The 21,261-nt window shown below is 33.0% G+C and overlaps 1 protein-coding gene across 1 annotated transcript; it reads right to left on the bottom strand.

The window, feature by feature from the left end:
- Window positions 1-1,650: 1,650 nt before the first annotated feature.
- On the bottom strand, window positions 1,651-11,389 carry LOC132714225 (uncharacterized). The gene is made up of 10 exons (XM_060697029.1): window positions 11,156-11,389; window positions 9,675-9,882; window positions 8,580-8,683; window positions 7,904-8,100; window positions 6,727-6,895; window positions 5,652-5,823; window positions 4,793-4,890; window positions 3,855-3,999; window positions 2,750-2,998; window positions 1,651-2,192 (listed from the first exon to the last, which is right to left on the bottom strand). The coding sequence occupies exons 1-10, from the start codon at window positions 11,255-11,257 to the stop codon at window positions 2,065-2,067; spliced, it is 1,572 nt and encodes a 523-aa protein (XP_060553012.1). The 5' UTR covers window positions 11,258-11,389; the 3' UTR covers window positions 1,651-2,064.
- Between the last annotated feature and the right edge of the window lie 9,872 nt (window positions 11,390-21,261).

Raw genomic sequence — 21,261 nt, 5'->3', positions numbered from 1 at the left:
AGACAAGTGACGTGCTGATTTTGCGACTAGGTAAAAGTGATATTGCAGGACCGTGACGTGACGTCATTAACGTTACGTAAACATAGTGTAAAGACGCGCTTAGTTCTAGTTTTACACTACTGTATAGGCATCTCACTGAAAAATGATTATTTTTGCACTTTACACAGTTTTTATTTAGTTATGTGATAAATACAATAATAATTATATTCGTGTATGTTTATTACTGAATTTATTGATAACGTTGAACGAAATAATATTTGGCTTACCAGAGGCTCACATAACACGATTTTATTAAATTTAGTATTGAACCTACACTCATTCTCTATATATTGTATTTACTGATGTATTGATCTGAAAACGCATTTGGGTTATTTTTTATTTTTGCAAATCTTTGGGACACGCCATGTAGATGTTATTGTAAATTGTGTTAACCTTTGTTTGTTTATTGTCATTCGACTAAAGATGACATCACAAGCACCTACTACCAGACTTTAGCAGATATACTGATTGGCAAAAAATCCATTATGATATACATTTTATAGCAGCAGAATTTTTTTAATTCTGATAAAAACAAATTATTTGTGGATCGATTTTTGAGAGTCTTATATTATTTAAAAGTTCTTTAAATTCATTTTATTTTTGAAAAAATATGTTGATTTTAATTGTATCTTTAATGTGTGATGTATTCGTCCCAAAGGGTAATGACATTTGCCGAGATGTCGACAATGAAGTTGCACGGTCGTGCAATACCATTTTTTACGGAGTCGCAAAAGCGCGACATCTATTTGATAATTCACATTAACGCACTCAACTGACAGGCATGTTTAAAATCAAAATAATCGTGATAATGCACACGACTTATATGTCTGTTTAATTTTGAAATACTGTGGTACATGTTTGAATTTTTTATTTTATTTGTCATAAAGCAGTTTTATATGTGAACATAATTATATATTTATGTTATGTTTGTTTATTATCAGTATTCATTCACGTAAATATATAATGTAAGTAAACAAATTGTTACGTAAATGATTTTTATTGCATTTTGTACAAATCGTAATAAAGTTTTGTTCAATGTCTTTCTGTTATTATAGCGTCTTAAAACTGAAAACATAAATGTTTTGAAACTTTGTTCACATTAATTTTGACGGCATGAAATTGAACAACTTTATTTTATAAAACAAAAGTGCACCAAAAACATGATTGGGTTTTACGTGATATCAACACAGGTCATATGGCGAAGTTCCACCTACACTGGTGGAAGAAGACCTCGGGTGCCCTTACGTGCATTATTTCAGGAACAAACAGGCACCTGAGTAGAATCACCGACGTTCCCTGAGCTAGCTGGATAGCTTCCTCAAATGAAAGAATCCGAAGTCGCTGTCGGGATTCGAACCCACAGCGGTGAGGGGCAAGTGGTTTTTAATTATTTTCTCTGGTACAATGTAATACACATCTTACATTCCCTAAGACAGTTATTTAAATGAGATAAAACTAATGTTTGTCCTTCTGAAAGAAGAAAAATTTCATTCGTTTCTCAGGCATAATGTGCCTTTAAAGTAACATTATGCCATGTAAATGGTATAGGTAACTGTCTATACAAATATATTGTATCGGTAGTGTAAATTATTTTAAAAAAGAAGGACAGTCTTTTGGCATTTTTCATCCGCAACATTTATTATTATGAATCGTTGGTCAATGACCATTATGATAGTAAATCTTCTGAAAAAATAAAGTTTATTCAGCTTAACCTAAAAGTGAAAAAAAAATGAGCAAAATGTCTCTCATGCTTAGTAATTCTTTTCGGGCTCATGCTTTTAGCGAATGTTATCAAATATAAAGAAGTCAAGCATATGTTTGCTTTTAGATAAATCCTGCTTCCGTTTAAAACATACTTTGGCTAAATCATTAATACCCACTGTCCTGTCCGGTATAACCATTTTCCTTTCAACAATATTTATTAAACACTCAAACATTTGCTTCCAAACACTTTGTCTATTTAAATGTTTGTGTCCATTTCATTGGCGGCTGTTATAATTTTATGAAAAAGTAAAAGTCCATTGTTTACAGTTTTGAAAGTGCTTTTGCCTTCAAACGTAATGTTTTTCGCAAAATCTTCCCTGACAGTGTCCGTGGGATTTCGTCAACAAATTCGACCCCTCCCCTCAACCGCATATGCGGTGATACCTTATCTGAAATTAAAAAAAATATATGAACAAACTACGATAAATAATGAAAATAATAATAAAATATGCAAATTAAATAGATTTTTAGAATATGAAAGCAAATCACAAATGAAATTATTTAGCAAAATACACTGATTTTCACTGCAGACCAATGTTTTTTGGTTTTGTATTCGTAGATCTACTTGTTTTTTTTTTTGTTTTTTTTTTTTTTTTTTTTTTTAATATAATATCATTATCGCATGGTGCCGTGACATTTCTTTGATGTTCCTAGTTTAGTTTAAACAAGTTTATTGTATATATATATATACATACATACATACATACATAAATACATTAATGTAAATAAACAAAAGGGTTTGGCCAAAAGTTATAACAACATTATCGGGGGCCCTCCCCTGAATATTTCTTTGATGTTCCTCAACTGTTAAAGGCCAGTAACATGCTTTTTTCTGAAATGATAGTCAAAAGTCAAGACGTGTCAAAACAATAAAACAAACATCAAAATATAATTCTACTTGAAACGTATAGAAACGTGTACACCAATGCGCGCTTACTAAACATACCGTTTACGTATTTGACGATTTCTGCTTCTGTAATACGCTTTCCAGCCTTTTTTACGACATAAGCTCTAGGAAGTTCTCCCGCTTCCTCATCCGGGACCCCAATAACGCCTACGTCAGCAATTGCGTCATGATGTAGTAAAATATCTTCTAAGGTAGCCGGGGCAACTTGAAGACCTTTATATTTGATCAACTCTTTCAGTCTGTCTACAACGTACATATAGCCGTCTTCGTCCTCCTTCCCGATGTCACCTGATACCGAAAAAAAAACATTTGAGCCGCGTCACGACAAAACTAAAATATTGGGTTTGCGACCAGCATGGATCCAGACCAGCCTGCGCATCCGCGCAGTCTGTTCAGGATCCATGCTGTTCGCTATCAGTTTCTCTACTTGTAATAGGGTTTGTAAGCGAACAGCATGTATTCTGATCAGACTGAGCGGATGCGTAGGCTGGTGTGGATCCATGCTGGTCGCAAACGCATTACGTTGTTTTTTATCATGACGCGGCTCATTTATAAGTTATGATACTGTCTTACGCGACCTTCCAGGGAACTTTCATAAGAAGGCCACATAAGACAGGGAGTCTCTTAATACAGGTTTATTTGTTCATAATGCTTGGATGTTTGATAGTATAGACTCCCTGTCTTCCTCTTATGTGTAGTTATTCAGTCAAGTTTTGAAGTATGATATAAAGACAGTTTTGACGAAATGATTATAAGGGACAACTTTCTTCTAAATTCAGCCAGTACACAGAAATTATTTGAGAGTCTTACAATTTGTAAGGTCAAAAAGACAAGTGTATATAGTAAACGGAAATTCAAGGTTTTTTTGTGTTTTTTTTTTCTCGATAAAAACAGGATTTATTTCATCCTGCAATATGAAAGTTATCATATTTCGTGGCTACCACAACTTATGAAATTTTCGATGAATTTATACAAATAAACTTAAATACCCTCTATCTGTTCTCTTTTTATTCCGTGGACACAAAGACAAAGGTTTTTTTTCACAAACTAGTACTGGTGTAACTCTCCGATGGCTAGGAAACTACTCGCCTATAGATATGACTGAAATACTGTTTGGAAAAGGCGTAAAATGAGACAAACAAACCTGTTCTTGCCCATCCGTCTGCGGTGAAAAAGTTTTTATTCTCTTCCGGTAAATTGAGATAGCCGAGACAAAGCTGGGGTCCCCTGACCCAAATTTCACCTTCTTCGTTGATCCCAAGCGTTTTACCAGTTTCAACATCAACAATCTAATAGAAAAAACATGGTTTTTCATTTCATAAATGTGTTCAGACTTGTACAAAATATAATTGGTTCATTTTACAACTTTATCTGTGTAATTTAATTATGACACATTCAATAATTATAGAGAAATGGACAAACGCCTAAGATATTTTAAAGTCTTGTAGGTCAAGTTCTGTTTTACGAATATAATATAAAATATGTTGAATGTTTTTTCTAAGTAACAAGCTTTTTGAACAGTTGTGTTAAAGGAACTCCACTGAGGTCAAAAGGCCCGAAAACATAAAATTTATTGTTGGTTTTACGAAGGATCCTAAAATGGAAAAATCTGCAAATTTAAAGGACAATAAAGAATTTTATTGAGAATGTAATTGAAAATCGATAATGAGTGCATTTTTCAGACCGATTTGAGTGAAAAGCGTTGCAACGTTTTTCTCTTCTTTTTTTCTCTTTTTTTTGGGTGGGGGTGGGTGGGTGGGGTCATTTTGCACAATAAAAAGTATTATTCTGAGAAAACATGGTAAAGACCTTTATCAAATGGGACACAACTATTTTAAAATATCAACTCGGTCATGTCAAAACAAACAAAAACTCATTGGTGTCCCTTTAATTAACTAAGCTAAATTCAAGCAATAACAAATAATTTATGATGAAATATCAGAATGAAAGTTGCTCCTTCCACGGAAGTCAGATCAAGAAAAATGCTTTGATTTCTATCCTGTTACATCAATCGGGAATTTAATATTTTAGAAAAAAAAATGTCTGAAAGTAAAAGATGTAAGAAAATATAAGTTCACATACCTTCATTTCCACTAGAGGTAGGCGTCTCCCAACTGACTTGTATCTAAAGTCTTCCTTTCCATTCGCATGCGTCACTCCAACCTCGGTCATTCCATATCCTAAAAAAAGAACCATTTACACGTGTCTTTTTCATAATTTTGATAGCATAATATTACGGTGTCCCGTTAGGGCCAATGCGACACACTCATAGCTCGAAACAACGAAAACACGATACTACATTGATGAAAATTTTAAAAAAACGAACCACGATGGTAAAAAGTCGAAGATAGGATGATGAAAAGTCGAAAGTACAATACGAAAAATTAAAATAACAAATTCACGATGGTGAAAACACAATATAATTTCGTGTTTTTACCATCGTACTTTCGACCTTTCACCAACGTTGTTTCGTTGTTTCGACTTTTACTAAAACTTACTTCTAATCTGCACGGAAATATACACAGACAGACTTTATTTTAGTTCGATTGTGTAAAGCTTTATGCATTTAGACGCAGTTTCAAATCCGTCCCTGGAACCAATAAGTACTAAGCGATTGGTGGAAGGAAACAACGACTTGCCCCTGATGGGGTTTGAACCCACACGGCTAGCGATCCTTAGCTAGATTACTAACGTAAGATTACCGACGCGTTAACCACTGTGCCATTCCACGCCTATCTTACTGTCAAATATTTCTAATATATTGTGTATCTATATGGGTCATTTTCCTATTTGATTTTAAGCAATAATTATGATGATTAAAAAATATCCATAAAAATGATTTAAAATGATGACACAATATCAATTATATAACTCGGCAATTCCTAAAATGGGAACTTTCGCAAAAAAAATCGGGTGGAATAATATTATTGTAGTTTTTCACCTTGTATAATACAGGGCAGTTTTAACTTTCTCTTCACCATATCTTCTATCTCCTGACTCAGTGGCGCCGCCCCACAAACCACAGATTGAATGGAGGATAAATTATAATCGGATACCTTCGGATACTTTGAGAACATCACCATAACTGGCGGTACGACTTGTAACATGTTTGGCTGGAAAAGAACAATATTTATAACTTATTGCACTATGGTTTATACGAGGGCTGATTGGCATCAGCGTGTGACAACGTGGCATCGGCGTGCTTCAAGTGTAGGATAGTGTAGTGTTTTGATTTTGCATGTAAACTTAATTGTTCAATATATCTCAATGATTTATTTGGCTTTTTGTCAGTCGAGAGTAAAGGTATCTCGTGGTGTAATCTATTTTGTAGTTTTTCTTTTAAAGATTTAATACAATTCCACGAATTCACCAATCAGCCCTCGTACTAGGAATACATTTTGAATTTTGCATGAAAATTAATTTCAGGCCGTTAACAGCAACCGAAGCAAAGGATGGTTCAGGACATAAGTCAGCGAGTAAACTTTTAGAAACTTTAACAAGACACCAAAACTACATAAATTTTGGAAATAAAAATAAAAACATTTCTAAAGCATAATGGGCCTTTAAGGGAATATTGTATTAGATACGACAATGTAAAAATCTATTGGTCAATATGTGAATGAAATTTGAGCCGCGTCACGAAAAACCAACATAGTGCGTTTGCGACCAGCATGGATCCAGACCAGCCTGCGCATCCGCGCAGTCTGATCAGGATCCATGCTGTCCGCTTACCAACTCTATTACAAGTAGAGAAACTGATAGCAAACATCATGGATCCTGATCAGACTGCGCGGGTGCGCAGGCTGGTTTGGATCCATGCTGGTCGCAAACGCTTTATATTGGTTTTGTCGTGACGCGGCTCATTTATGCTGATACAAAACATGTATTTGAGTTAAATCGGTAAGCTTTATCTAAAATCGATTTGTAAACAAACGGATTCATTGCACAATAATTATAATATTTTACCAGATGTAGCAACTGGAACTTTGAAGACAAAGTTACAATGCGTAAGTTACCTTATATTTCTGTATCAGCCGAAGGTAGTCGTCGGGCACGAAACGTGACATGATGACGATTTTCGCGCCGATCACGTGACACAGAAGTGTGACAGTGTAGAGACCATACATGTGAAACAGCGGCAGAAACATTATATAACAGTCGTCTGCTTTTGCCAAACCTACAGCCCTGTATATATATAATATATAAAATAGACAAATCGTACAATTTCGTAAATATTCGGAACATTCCGTCACTTCACGTGTATAACCGAAATTTGAAAAGAGTATATGTGAACAGAAATGATATTGAAACATGGAGAAATAACTGTTTCCAGAGAAAAAAATGTATGATACAGAAGCGTACGGTGTCCCGTCAAGGCACACAAATAATTTGAAACAACGAAAACACGAAATAACGATGGTGAACAGTCGAAATAACGAAACCACGATGATAAAAGTCAAAGGAGTCAAGGTACGATGATGAAAAGTCAAAAGAACGATGTTGAAAAGTCGAAATAACAAAAGCACAATGGTGAAAAGTCGATATATTTTCGTGTGAGTTGCGATGGCCCTGAAGGACACCGTAGAAACGTACAACTATTTATTGAAAAATATGCCTAATAACAATATTGTCACTTTCCTAAACAATTTATACTATTGATGATATTATATATATTTGAAAATATTTCCAAAACGAAATGCACATTATTATTGCCTGTGCAACTACATATATTATATTATATTTTTAACTTTGTTCATTTTTATGTAAAGTATTTGGTATACAACGACAGTATTTGCTTAATTACTTTTGTTGTAAAGTATTTCTATTATGATAGAATAATATTTGTTTTATTACTTATGTTGTAAAGTATTTGCTATAAAACCAAAATATTTGCTTTATTACTTTTTTTGTAAAGTATTTACTATAAAAACATGATATTTGCTTTATTACTTTTGTTGTAGTGTATTTGCTATAATAGCATAATGTTTGCTTTATTACTGTTGTTGTAAAGTATTTGCTATAATAAAAGCATAATATTTGCTTTATTACTTTTGTTGTAAAGTATTTGCTATAATTTGCTATAAAAGAATAATTTGCTTTTGTTGTAAAGTATTTGCTATAAAACCATGATATTTGCTTTATTACTTTTGTTGTTATGTATTTGCTATAATAGCATAATATTTGCTTTATTACTTTTGTTGTAAAGTATTTGCTACAATAGCATAATGTGAAAGCATCACAGCTTTGGGGAATCCCGTAGTTCCTGATGACGACATATACGCCACGACGTCATTTTTAGCGTCACACGCGGGCGATGTATACCGTCCGTCACTGTTTTGAATTAGAGACTCGAACGTCACGTGACCTTGTGATTTCCCGAAAACAATAACCTAAAGATGAAAAAGAAAAAATATAATGAAGATATTGCTATTGGCCAATTAATGTAGAATGGATAATGCATATAAAAAGGTAGCAAAAAGGCATTTGAAATTATTTTAAATATTATTTAGATTTTTAGCAATTAGCGTGTACATCAAGTTTAAATCTAGTTCTTAATATATTAAAAAAAAGGTTGCAAGATGAAAGCGGTGTAATCATTTGATCATAGAAGAGACAAAATTTGGACATGATACTATTTGAAGAGGAGACCTCACATTCGTGCATGTTCAATGTATAAACAAATCAATTTTCTTTCTTTTTGTTTATTTTTCCTAGAAAAAAACGACTGCGGCATGTTAGAATACCCATTTCATGTTCAAGGGATGTTATGCGTGTATGTGGCATCGTTATGCACGCAAAGTTAAAACAAAATTTCATCTGAATCTCAGAGGGACTTTTAGATAATTGTATTATTTAAACAAAAAATCACCTTCACATTTGTGCCACGAACGGCTTCTTCGACTTTAGACAGGTGTTCCGGGACGGTCATAATAAACTTGGTATTGCACTGTTTGATCACCCTTTTTATGTCATCTAGAAATAAACCAATTGTTTTACATGGTTATAGTCATGTAGAAATAATTGGAAACTACATGTATATGCTTGAAACATACTTAAAGTTTACAGTGCCATAAAAAGTAGTAATAGGACATAATGCGATTTTTACTTTCAAGATTTTTCCAGGAAATATTTTCATGGTTTTAAACTCCTCTTAGGAATTATTATGCGAAAATTTTCAGATGAAAAAAAAAGATACTTAGTTAATCTGATTTGTTTACAGTATAAAGTTGTTTTTTTGATATAAGAAAAAAATGATTACTTAGTCAAATGTAAATCATATGCTCCCTTCTTTCCTGTTTTCGTAAATGTAATACATGTAATATATTTTCTTTCCTTTTACAGACATTTTAATTTTTGTAGTACACTTACGAACCGGAAGTTACCACCCATACTGGGTAACGCCCGCTATATATAATCGGTGCAAACATTATATAATTTAGGCACCGTTTAATATCGCAATGTAAGCACTTTCAAATATGTATTGCGGCCGTTTTTAATCAGATTTTATGCAATAATCTACCTTTAAATGTCGCGAAATAAATGTTAAAATTAAACTTAATTAAGATAGCATGTTAGAGAGAGTAGTTTGTATGACCCTTTGTTGACCTTGTGTTGGACTTATCTTGCTCGATAACTAAACAGTCGACATTTTAAAGCAATGGCCCGAAGAGTGCTTATACTTGCCATTCATTTAAGTTACATGGAGATCATGATGTACGTAGTTTTAATGGTCCATTAAGAAAAACAATTATAACGCTTAATTTAATGTAGGGTTTAATTCTTAAAGTAAAAAATGTAGGATGCCAGTCGAAATGTAGCTGCTCTCTAATGTTTTAACAGTGGCATAGTTTTCGGTGTATTTATGATACATATATTTTTGGCTCGTGCTAGAAATGGCGGGAAAATGACAAACGAAATATATAACATTATCTTATGTTTTGTGGATAAATTAACGATACTAAACCTCGTGTATATAGTGGATTAACCGGTTGGAAAGTTGCTGTAATCAGTGCAGTGGCGTAAAAAGCCACCATGTAGTCCGTATGGTTTGGTGACAAAATGCATATGACGTCGCCTTTACGAACGCCCAATTTCTGGAGTCCGGACGCCGCACGTTCAGTCAAGTGTATCAATTCTCCATAGCTTATATTCCTGTCGGTGTTAGCGTCAACCTAGGTGATAAAAGTGTATGATATACAAGAAAAAGCGATGATGCATAGGATATTTCAAAACAATATCTAGCTTGTATATGTCCTTTTTAGTGCATGAAAAATATGTTCATAACTATAGTTTATTTATTTTTAAAAATAAACATCTGCTAGTGTAATATTTTATGGTATAATTGTTGAGTACAATACAAAATTCTATTGGACGAGTACATAGCTGTCAAACCTGTATTGTACTGGTCGCTAGCTGGGTCTTATATAGCTTTTACAGCTGTGTACGAGTCTAATATTATCAGTATTGTACCCAACAATGCATAATGACATCTTTATTTCACAGCACTAAAGTTTTGACATTTTGACAAAACATGGTCACTCCTCGTAAAATGGCGGTAGCTTTTTTGGTGTTTGATCTTGAATTTAAGCGCCTTTTGACTGTGTAAATTACTTTTTTTGTTCACTTCACAATATTTTACTTTCAAATACATTTTGAAACTTTTCATGAAAATTTGCATGAATCTGGAGGCATGCTGCTTTAAAACAGACTGACATACATATAAAGAAAGATATCGAAAATTACGAAAATGATGACCATAATAAAACATAGTTTTTAATTCCACGCAAACGTTGTTTCAGGCTAAGATATTTAGTAAAAAAAATAATCATTTTTTATTCGGTTAAACGAATTATTGATCGCCTTTGATTTAGGGAATATCATATATATATAGTCGGCGCTTCCGTGCTAATTTATGATCTTTGACCCTGTCCAGGTATCTCATGACTTAATGATACAAGATTTCTACCATTGTAACTATTTAAAGTGTTTTATAGTGTCCGTTAAACCAAATAAATTATAAATATATGAATATTTATAAGATTTTTGCCATGTGTTATCGTAAGTTATAAAAAAGAACCTTCTCGAGTTTTCGACCTTATTAAATAGATACATATACACTGAAATAAAAAGGTGACCTGTAACAGAAACCAACAAAATAGAGATTTTTTATTGGGTTTTACGTCGCACCAACACAGTACAGGTGATATCGCGACGTTCCAGCTTCACTGGTGGAGGATAACCTCAGGCGCCCCTCTGTGTGTTAATTCAGGCACGAACAGGCACCTGAGTAGAACCACCGACGTTCAATAAACTGGTTGGATAGTTATCTTACATAGACGAATCCAAAGTCGATGGTGCGGCTCGAACCCACAGAGGTGATAGTCAAGTGGTTTGAAGTCAAAGACCTTTAAACCTAATTTTAAAGATTTTAAAGATACAACTTACCATTGCGATAGATTTCCTGTCATGTTTTCTCATACTATCTAACACGAATTTCCCTAAATTCATGCATGGTATATCCTCAAGTTTTAATTGCGGTAGTCCCATATTTTATTTTTATTCTACAAAGCACGAAAATTTAAAGAAACTAATCCTAATTTGTTAACCTGAATATTAAAAAGTTAAATTCACTACCCGTGATAGCTATGCTATATAAAGATATATATTCTCGGTGAGTTAATTTGGCCTAGATATAGAACATTTGTGATTACGAGACATAATTTTCATAAACCCACTTCCCGAGATAACTACACTATATTTGCTTTAGTTTTATATAGACTCCCGTGTCAGCGAGATCTCTTTAAAGGCCCATTATGCCTAGGATATGCTATCATTTTCATTTCTCAAAAAAAAAAAAAATTTTGTTACCAGTTCTGCTACAGTTTCAAAAAATAGCTAATTCGGTATATAAACTTTCTTTTACTTCTTTTGTAAAATTACCAATTGGTATAATTAAAGTGAATTAGTTTTTTGTATGGAAATCAAAATACAACTTTGTTTACATTTTGCGACCTTTATGACACATTACTGCACCTTCTGTGCTACTTTCTTCAGTTGTTAAACATCTAAGATGCACTTAGTTCATTATTAAAACATTTTAAACAAATATTTGACACTTCTAAATATTTGAATAAAAATGGATTTATGAGGCAAAATGTGCCTTTAAAGCAGCATACCTCCAAGTTCATTTTGAAAATGTAATAAAAAATAAAAATATTGTCATATTAACAAATAAAGTAATTTATACATTTCAAACCGCACTTTAAATCCAATTATATTACCAAATAAAGGTCTAAATATTCAAAAATAGCCCTAAGTGCGTTAGTCACGCAGTAAAAATATGGTGATAAATACTGCAAAATCAGTCATTCGTTGATAAAAGCTTGTAAATCATTGTTTAAATTATGAATATTTTTAATTTTCTTAACATTTTCGTGCATTTTTCTCAAAGTTGATTTTCTTGAATTACTTTTGCTCATCTGGAGGCATGCAGCTTTAACCTTATTTTATAGTTTAATTTGGTCATGATAACTTAAAGAAATAAGGTCGATTATGCCTAAGAAATTCTTTTGTTTATATATATCTTATTTTTTGGTGTACAGAAATTACTCATTTGATATTTTCTGAACCATCTTTTGCTTCTATTGCCCATGGTAAGTAGTTTGTTTTTCATAGTGGTTTAGTAATTAGTATGGAAGTGAAAATACTTCTTTTATTATTTTTGCTACTTTTACAATCTGATTAAAATCAGCAACTCATTAACGCTACTTATTTATAAGTTGATCAACGTTGTTCCGTTTGGACTATCGTGATTTTTTTTATTTATTCCCTACCCGCGATGCACGATGGTACGATGGTGAAAACGCGATGGTACGATGACACGATGATGAAAACACTATGGTGAAATTGCGATGTCGCGATGGTGAAAACGCAGTGTTATAATTATCGCGTTTTCATCATCGTACCATCATGCATCGCGTACATACTAAATAAAAATTCACGATTGTCTATAGATCTGTTCTTTACTCTGATTGGCCACTTATTTCCCATTAAATGATACTCTCGCCAGGCGGTAAGCATTTAACATGCTCTAAAAGCATTATTTTAACGTTATAAAACATATATATGCTTTTCAAAAAAGAAGGAGAAATATTTATATCTGATGATAAGATGTGCCTTTAATCTTATGCGTATTGAGTCCTAGATAAAAACATACATTCAATATAACCATGTGGCCTATTTCCATGTGGAGTTCTAGTTTAACAGTGTGCTTTTGATAAGATGTTACGTCATACGGTGCAATTTTAACACAAGTCAAGACACTTTTTTGAATTTTTAAATGATCTATTTTAAAAGGCGAACGGAAGCATTGGAAACCATGTAAAGTAATACTAGTAAATATCATACTGTGACCCTTACTTACGGCCATATTCTTCCTAATCGCTAATCGAATTTCACCAATTTAAAGGTACATTATGCCTCAGAAATCCTTTTTTTTTAATTCTTTAGAATTGCCAATCATGTGTTTAATGATGTTTTTGGTAATATATTAAGAGTATGTAAGATGTTAAACAACTGAAATTGCGCTCAACATGTAGTAATGTGTCGCAAAGGTAGCAAAATGTAAACAAAGTAGTATTCTAATTCACTGTACTTATATCAATTGCAAACATATAACAAAATCAGCAAATTTTAAATATATATCATGAATCTGGCAAATAGACGGTGGCACAGAGGTGTCTGCTTTTATTTATCTCGTGCGCACGATATACTATGTTGTGGTCACGTTTTACTATGTCGTGGTCACGAGATAATTAAGTGGTGCGCATGATATACTATATGTCGTGGTCACGACTTAGTAACTCGTGGCCACGACATAGTATTTCGTGGCCACGATATTATAGTATATCGTGTGCACACTTAATTATCCCGTGGCCACGACTTAGTAACTCCTGACCACGACAAAGTATCTCGTGCGCACCACTTAATTATCTGGTGGCCACGACTTAGTAACTCGTGGCCATGACATAGTATCTTGTGCGCACAAGATGAATAAAACGCACAAATGTCACCTTTGTGCTATAGTACAAATGAGGGTTTGTTTTCCTTTGGAAAATTTTTTTGAGGAATAAAAATGATAGCGTTTCTAAAGTATATAATAAGCCTTTAGGTAAATATTTATAGACGTTCAGAGCATACTGTCGACATCTGTCTTTGATGTACGGAACATTTTTGGATAATGTTCACAATCAGAACATCCTCGGCTATAATCAATGATAACTTATCCGATGACTGACGGAAAGGGCCGAAAAGTTGCGATTGTAATGTTCACGGTGTTGCAACACCGTAAAACGCCCTTACTGCAAAATGTTCGTATATGGACGTTTTGCATTGTATATCGTTACCTTTCTGGACGTTTTTGTGAGACAAAAAACAAGTTTCCATTCCACCGCATAACGCGGACATTTTCAATATTTTAGTTTATAATCTTCCCAAATATACTGTCATTTTAGATAACAATTGTTTGACGGCAAACATTATTTCTTATCAATCTGAACGTAATAACTGTATTTATTATACCGCACGTAAACATTTTTCTATATAACTTGATGTGACGTCTCATGGTGTTACAATCGTAACAACTCGGCAATCTCCGTCAAGTTCGAAACCCTAGGGGAGGGAAATCTATATTTACTTTAGAAAACATAATGTTCTAGTTCTCTCCCTTGTATAAAGGAAATTTTGGTATGATAAAAACCATTGATGAACGACTTTATAGTTTTTAAATATTAGTTCGGTACAAGAAAAAAAGAACACATATCTGTTATGGCAATTGTACCCGTCGAGGGTGTTATTTGAGTTCAAGGCTTGCTATCTGGCATGTGTTATTTTTATATTCTTGTCATTTGTGTATTCAGCTACTACTGCAATGTTGACATTCATTGAGTATATACATGTACTTGTTTGACCCGTTAGGAATTGTTTATTACAGGACCGTATCTGTGATGAGATTACATTTGTCTTGTAACCTGAGAGTCTGTACCTTTTCTACAATACCCGCTGAACCAACGGCATTGCACGTGGCACGTGCTCAATTTGTCACACATATCTGTAAACCCCAGCCTTTTGCAGTGGCTATTCTGAATTGAAACCGGACAAACAGATAGGTGACTATGGTTTAAGACAAATGTGGCATTTTTTACGAAAGACAGACTTAATATGCACTAAGAACACGGATTCGAGCTTATGGCAGGCGGGCCTTTTCAGTCCCTAATTGTTTTGGCCAGCAAAATGTCACACACTGCTGTTAAAATTAGCCTTAATACTGTTGCATAAGCTATTTCGAAAAGATATCGGACAATCGAGAATCGTTGCCAGTCGTTAAAACACCATTTGTCTAATTCCGTTGCGGATTAGAAAGTTAATTACATTTTTGGAGGTTTTTCTAGCAATTACGACAAATTGGTCGTTTCTTTTTGGGGTTTTTTTTTTGACCGGTCATTTTATCTGTTTTTAATGTAAAGTGTAGAAACACCATTTTCTTTTGCCATTCGTTCAAAGAACATTTGTATGATACCATCGCGTATAAGTTTATAAAAACACAACTTCCCGGTGCAAGCCTTATTAACAGATTTCCTCGTGGCATGGTCGTTCTTTGGGCCAGCTATTTATTCTGTCTATATATAAAGTGTATTTTTTTATATAAAACATTTCCTGTTGTCACTTTAACACAATTTTACTAATCCTGTTGAGGATTATAGATTCCATTAGTATGGAGTTTCTTCTTAACAACTATATTAAGCTCAGAGCAAACGGCCTCCAAATTTCCGCGTGGCATGGCCAAATATTGGTTTGGCGATTTGTTCTTTCTGTTAATAAAGTGTTAAAAAATATCATAAAAAACTACATCATTTTTTTGTTGTCAATCGTTTGATAACCATTTGACTGATACTGTTTTGGACTACAAATTCCATATCTTCTTTACAGCAATATAAGGCACAAAGCTCTGGTCAAAGGAAAATGGAATTCAGCTCTAGTAATAGAAAGCCGTTATATACGAAAGATTTGTAGGGACATTTCATCTTCATGAATTCCTGATTTCATCTTCATTTGTAGGGCCATGTCAACTTCATGAATTTCCGATTTCATCTTCATTAATTCCAGATTTCAAATTCACTAATTCAATTTTTTTCCACTGCACGAATTCACTTTTTCAACTGCACGAATTCACTATTTCAACTTCTCGTATAAGCTTTTATAACTTCATGAATTTACGATTTCAGCTTTACGACTTCTTATTAGTGTATTCACGATAACAACGAATTCACGATTTCAACTTCATGAATTCACAATTTTACTTCGTGTATTCACGGTGATTTTAACTTTACTAATTCACGAATTCAACTTCAATATTTTAACACCTCTAATTCAACTTCATGAATTCACGATTTTAAACTTTGTGTTTTGACGATTTCAACTTCACGATAACAAATTCACAATAACAACTTCATGAATCACGATTTCAACTTCATGAATCACGATAACAACTTCTTGAATCACGACTTCAACTTTATTGAAATCGTGAATTCACGATGTCGAATTAATAAAGTTGAAATCGTGAAGTTATGAACCTGAAATCGTGAATTCACGAAAATGAAATCGGATATTCATGAAGTTGAAATATCAGTACCGGTCTTTCTTAATTATAAGGTCTTAAAGCTTTAGGAGGATTAAAATAGTTATTTGTATTAAAACCTAGCTAGAAGTCACGAAATTCAAATTAGATATATATTTCATAATTATGCTTTTGAAGCTTATTGGATCTTCAGATTTTATTTTTAAATTCTTATTAATACATGTATTTTTATTTCCACTAATTTGGCTTTAAATTAAGTATAACAAAGTTATTATCTGTTTACTTCTCCTATGAGTAAGAAACTTTAATTTGTTGCAATTAGGAGTTACTAAATTCTAATAAGACATTTTTATCTCTAATATTTAGGAGTAATTAGGATAACACCTAATTAAGAGTCAGAATAATTAAGTCTTGTTAGCTCCTAACTAAAAGTAAAAAAAAAATCTAGTTAGGCTATTAAGACTCCTTATAAAGTGTTATTTAGTTTTAATTTAGAGATTTTCGACCATGCGACCACATACATGCATCGAGGACATGTTATAAGGAAAGTGACCGTGCGACCACATACACGCATCACTGAATTCCCCTTCTCATATGAGAAAGGGGACAAAGTTGTCCGCCCTTAGAAAGGGCAAACATTCCCCTTCTCTTACAAGAAGGGGACCAAAAGTTGTCCTCCCTTTTTGACAAAGGGCAGACATTCCCCTTCTCTTGCGAGAAAGGGACAAAGAGTTGTCCGCCCTTTTGAAAAAGGGCAGACTAAAAATATGCCTTTTCCTTATTGCTATAAGGTGGCTAATTTTCACAGATCTGTCTAGATTTAGTTTATATACCACAATAATAATGCAAACCAAACGGGTTTTTAGTGTTCGTCTTTTTAAGTTCGCTTTGAAAATTTAAAAAGATAATATTTAATTTATTGGAAAATTTTGAGTTTACAGTTTTTTTCTACTTTTCATTCTATGTATATAGTAGAATTTTTTAATAAAATGTAAAACATTAAGGTTTCTAAACGTTTCATATGCAGTAAATATGGGAGATAAACCTTCACACTTTGTTTGCAAATATTAACCTGGGGGCATTTTTGTATACGCATTAAATTTCTATGTTTGACTTATCCTACTGGTAATAGAAGAGGTAATATGAAGGGCTGCAAGATAAAAAAATAGATTTAAATTGAGCTGTCAACAATTCTAACACTGTTAAGACATATTTGAAAGCGTAATCATTACCTGCTGTAATTGTAAAATGCACTTTTCAATCTTCCATTATTTAAGCTTCTTAATTTTTTTTGTCTATAAATCTGGGAATATCAAGATAAAAAATTCTTAAGTTCGTCAGCAAGGAGCACAGACGTGAAGTCTGGCTTTCATGTATCTCTATACTGGTAATTTCATCTCTGTTCCAGCAGAGTAAAAGTGCAGTGTTGTTAGCAATTGTCATATTTACACCATTGCTTTTGATTCTAAACGCATTCAAAGTTTAAACAAAGTCTGTTATACAGTTTTCAATATGCCTTTATGTTAAGTAACTGTAGCATATGCCTTTAAACTTTCATTTGTTATATTTTCTCAAGATGGAACAATTATCATTGCGATATGTGCGTCGAAAAAACAACACTTTTTAATGACACACAGTAAACGTGATTTCAAATAAAATGAACTCCATCAATTCCATGCTATTTCATATTACATGAAAATATAAAGAATAGTCCTATGTCTGTTAATTAAGATCAGATAGATATTACTTACATAAGTGGGAATCTTTTCCCAATGTTATTTTGTAGTTAAAGTGCCATTTGGTCGTAGTTAATCTTGTTTTGTCCTGTAGCTGCTTGTCAATAAAAAGCTGCACCCTTCGCATTAACATCTTCTCTGTCATGAGAAAAATATTACAAATGATATTTTAAAGCAAAGGTATGACATGAATAAAAATATATAATAAAAGAGTGACCGTGTTTTTTTGTCACAATGTTTGCCACTTTTAGAGCATTTCTGCCTAAAACGGAAACATTTTTGCTTTGACTGGGAAAGACACACTTGGTTGATGTTTTACATACGTGAACTAAAGTGATGATAGCATCAATTAAATTTGTAAAACTGTAATTTGATTGTGGCAAAATAATAATATATATACTTAGTAGAATACATTTAATACCGATAAAACCGCATGTAAACATTCTTAAAAAAAGCAGACACAAAAGAATCTGATTCTGAGATTGAATTTTAATGAATCTTTCTGGTGCATTAGATCCATTTTGAGCTACGACATCTGCTTTACTAAATGAAAAAAATATATATAATTGTGTTTTTCACAAGAACACCAATTTCTGTTGTCAACCATTAAAATTCCATTTACCTGATTTCGTTGCAGCTCAGAAATTCAATTAGTTAGGGGGTTCTTCTTTACAAGGAATTTGGCCTCCAAATTTCCGCTTAGCATGATCGTTCTTTGGACAGGCGTTTGATTTTTTCTCTTTATAAAGTGTAAAATATTTCATATAACAACATTTTCAGTTGTCAGCCGTTATACCTTATTTGTCTGATTTTCTTGCGGATAAGTAATTCCTGTAGCAACAGGAGGCACTGAGCTTTAGCCGAAAACATTTGGCCTCGAGAAGACCGCATGACATTTTTTTTTCTTTTTGATTGGTGATTTGCTCTTTCTGTATATAAAAAGTATGAATTTTATTTATTCATTTAAAAAAAAACCCACTATTTTCTGGTGCAAACCGTTAAATCACAATGTGTCTGATTTTGTTTTGCATTGGTCCTTATATAAGTTAGGAGGTTCTCTCTTATAGCAATATAAGACACACAGCTCTAACCCATGGACAATAGCCTCCTGAGGCACGCAAGGCATGATCGTTTCTTAGATAGGTTATTTGCTCTTTCTGTATCTTTGAAGTATGAAATTTCTTTCTTTAAAAAAAAACAAAAAACATTTTCTGGTGCCAATCGTACAAACACCTTTCGTCCGATTTCGTTTCGGATTGGCCTTTGCAATAATTTTGATGTTCTCCTTTACAGCAATTTAAGGCCTGCATGGTCGTTTTAAGGATCGGCGTTTTTTTTTCTTTCTGTATTCTCTAAGATCTACTGAAAATGTCGCAAGCATTTTCGTAGAGATTCGACCCTTCTCAAACTATGGTCTATTTCTTTTTCAAATGGAAACGAAACAGTGGCCTCACAACTTCATGAAAATGTGATTTAGATGTTGTATTTAAATACAAGAATTTACGCCTTGAACAGGAGTGATTCATGATAAAATGAAAACTACGAACTTAAAAACGTTGTTACGCAGTAGTTTGTATTACTTTTGAGTTGTTCTTCATTGCAATATTAAGCCCAGATGTCTAACGCAAGGAGAAATGACAGCAATGAAACCGCTGTTTGCATTAGCGATTTGCTCTTTAATTATATAAAGTGTTATGGACTTTCGTGGAAAAAACATCATTATTTGGAGCAAACTGTTGAAACACCATTTGTGTGATTTGGTTGCAGATTAGCGATTGTATTAGTTTGGGGCTTCATCTTTTCAACAATATAGAGCACTAGGCTCGAACGCAAGAAAAACTGTCGTTATTTCTATCGTTGACTCGTTCTTCCTGTATTTCAAGTGAAAAAATGTCCCTAAAAACACCATTTTTCTGGTGCCAACCGTTCAAACACCATTTGTGGAATCCCGTTACGGATTAGATATTGCATTCTCCTTTACAACTTTATCAGGCCCAAGGAATATGCTCAACAGTAAGACCGCATGACATTGTCGGATGGGTGAATTGCTCTTTCTGTATATAAAAAGTATTTTTTTTTAAATACACCAACTTCTAGTGCCAACTGTTAAAACACCATTTGTCAGATTTCGTTGTAAATTGTTCTTGGAGATTCTTAATTTACAGCACAAAGTTGTAGCATGGAATCGTCGTTTTTTATTTGCTTTTTCTGTTTTCATCTCAATTTTTTGACAGCTTTAACGTAGTCGTGTCATGTAGTTAATCAGGACTTAAATTGAATTCAATTATTATTTCTTTTATTTATATATAAACATTTTTTTTTTGGTTGTAAGTTTATTTAGGTAGCTTTAAAGCTGCAAGCCTCCAGATGAGCCAAAATATGTAGAAAAAAATCAAACTTGTGATACCGCGTTTTTTGTTATAAAAGTAAAAAGATTAAGATAAGTGTAATAATTTCTATGTTTTGTGCGATAAATTTCCAATTTTGAAGTATTTTTTTCAGGAAATTCCTACTGCGTTACTATTGCAGTAAAGCTTTTTGTGCTTATTTTTCACCTCTTTTTTGATAATTTTACATTGGTTGTGCCATTTGCAATGTGTAACAAAGGTTGTTAGTGTCATTTTGCAATGTGTAAATTAATTTCTATGTTCACTTCACAATATTTTACTTGTATACATTTTCGTGAAAATAAGCAGGAATATGGAGGCATGCTGCTTTAATACATAATGTAGAACTTTCCTACATCAAGAGGGCGAGATATACAACCTGGCTATGAACATAAGGCTTATAGTACATGAAGTTTAGTTATTTCAAGCAATATCAAGCTCCTCTTCTTAAAATATATAACTATAAAATGACCTTAAGAGAAAAGGTCATTCCCAACTATTTTGGGAAAAGCATAAAAAAGCCCGGACATAAATTTGGAAAATCATTCGACATTTTGGTAAATTTGAAATACATGTAGTTAAAAATCTACCATAATATGACTTTTTAGTTTATTTAACATGTGTATGGTCATATAACCTGTCACATCTTTAAAGAAACAGTTCAAATTATCTAAAAAATTCAACAGCTTGAATTTTTTTGATTGTTGTGATTTTTTTTTACTTTCTTTGAAATTAGGAAAAAATACGATTTCTGTATTGGGAATGTTGCCTTATTTCGTCCACTGAAAATAA

This window comes from Ruditapes philippinarum, unplaced genomic scaffold, assembly GCF_026571515.1.
Source record: "Ruditapes philippinarum isolate M1 unplaced genomic scaffold, ASM2657151v2 ctg2839_1_1_1_1, whole genome shotgun sequence".
NCBI classification, from domain to species: Eukaryota; Metazoa; Mollusca; class Bivalvia; order Venerida; family Veneridae; genus Ruditapes; species Ruditapes philippinarum.
The sequence above is the reverse complement of the archived record's forward strand: the minus strand, read 5'-3'. Positions and strand labels throughout refer to the sequence as shown.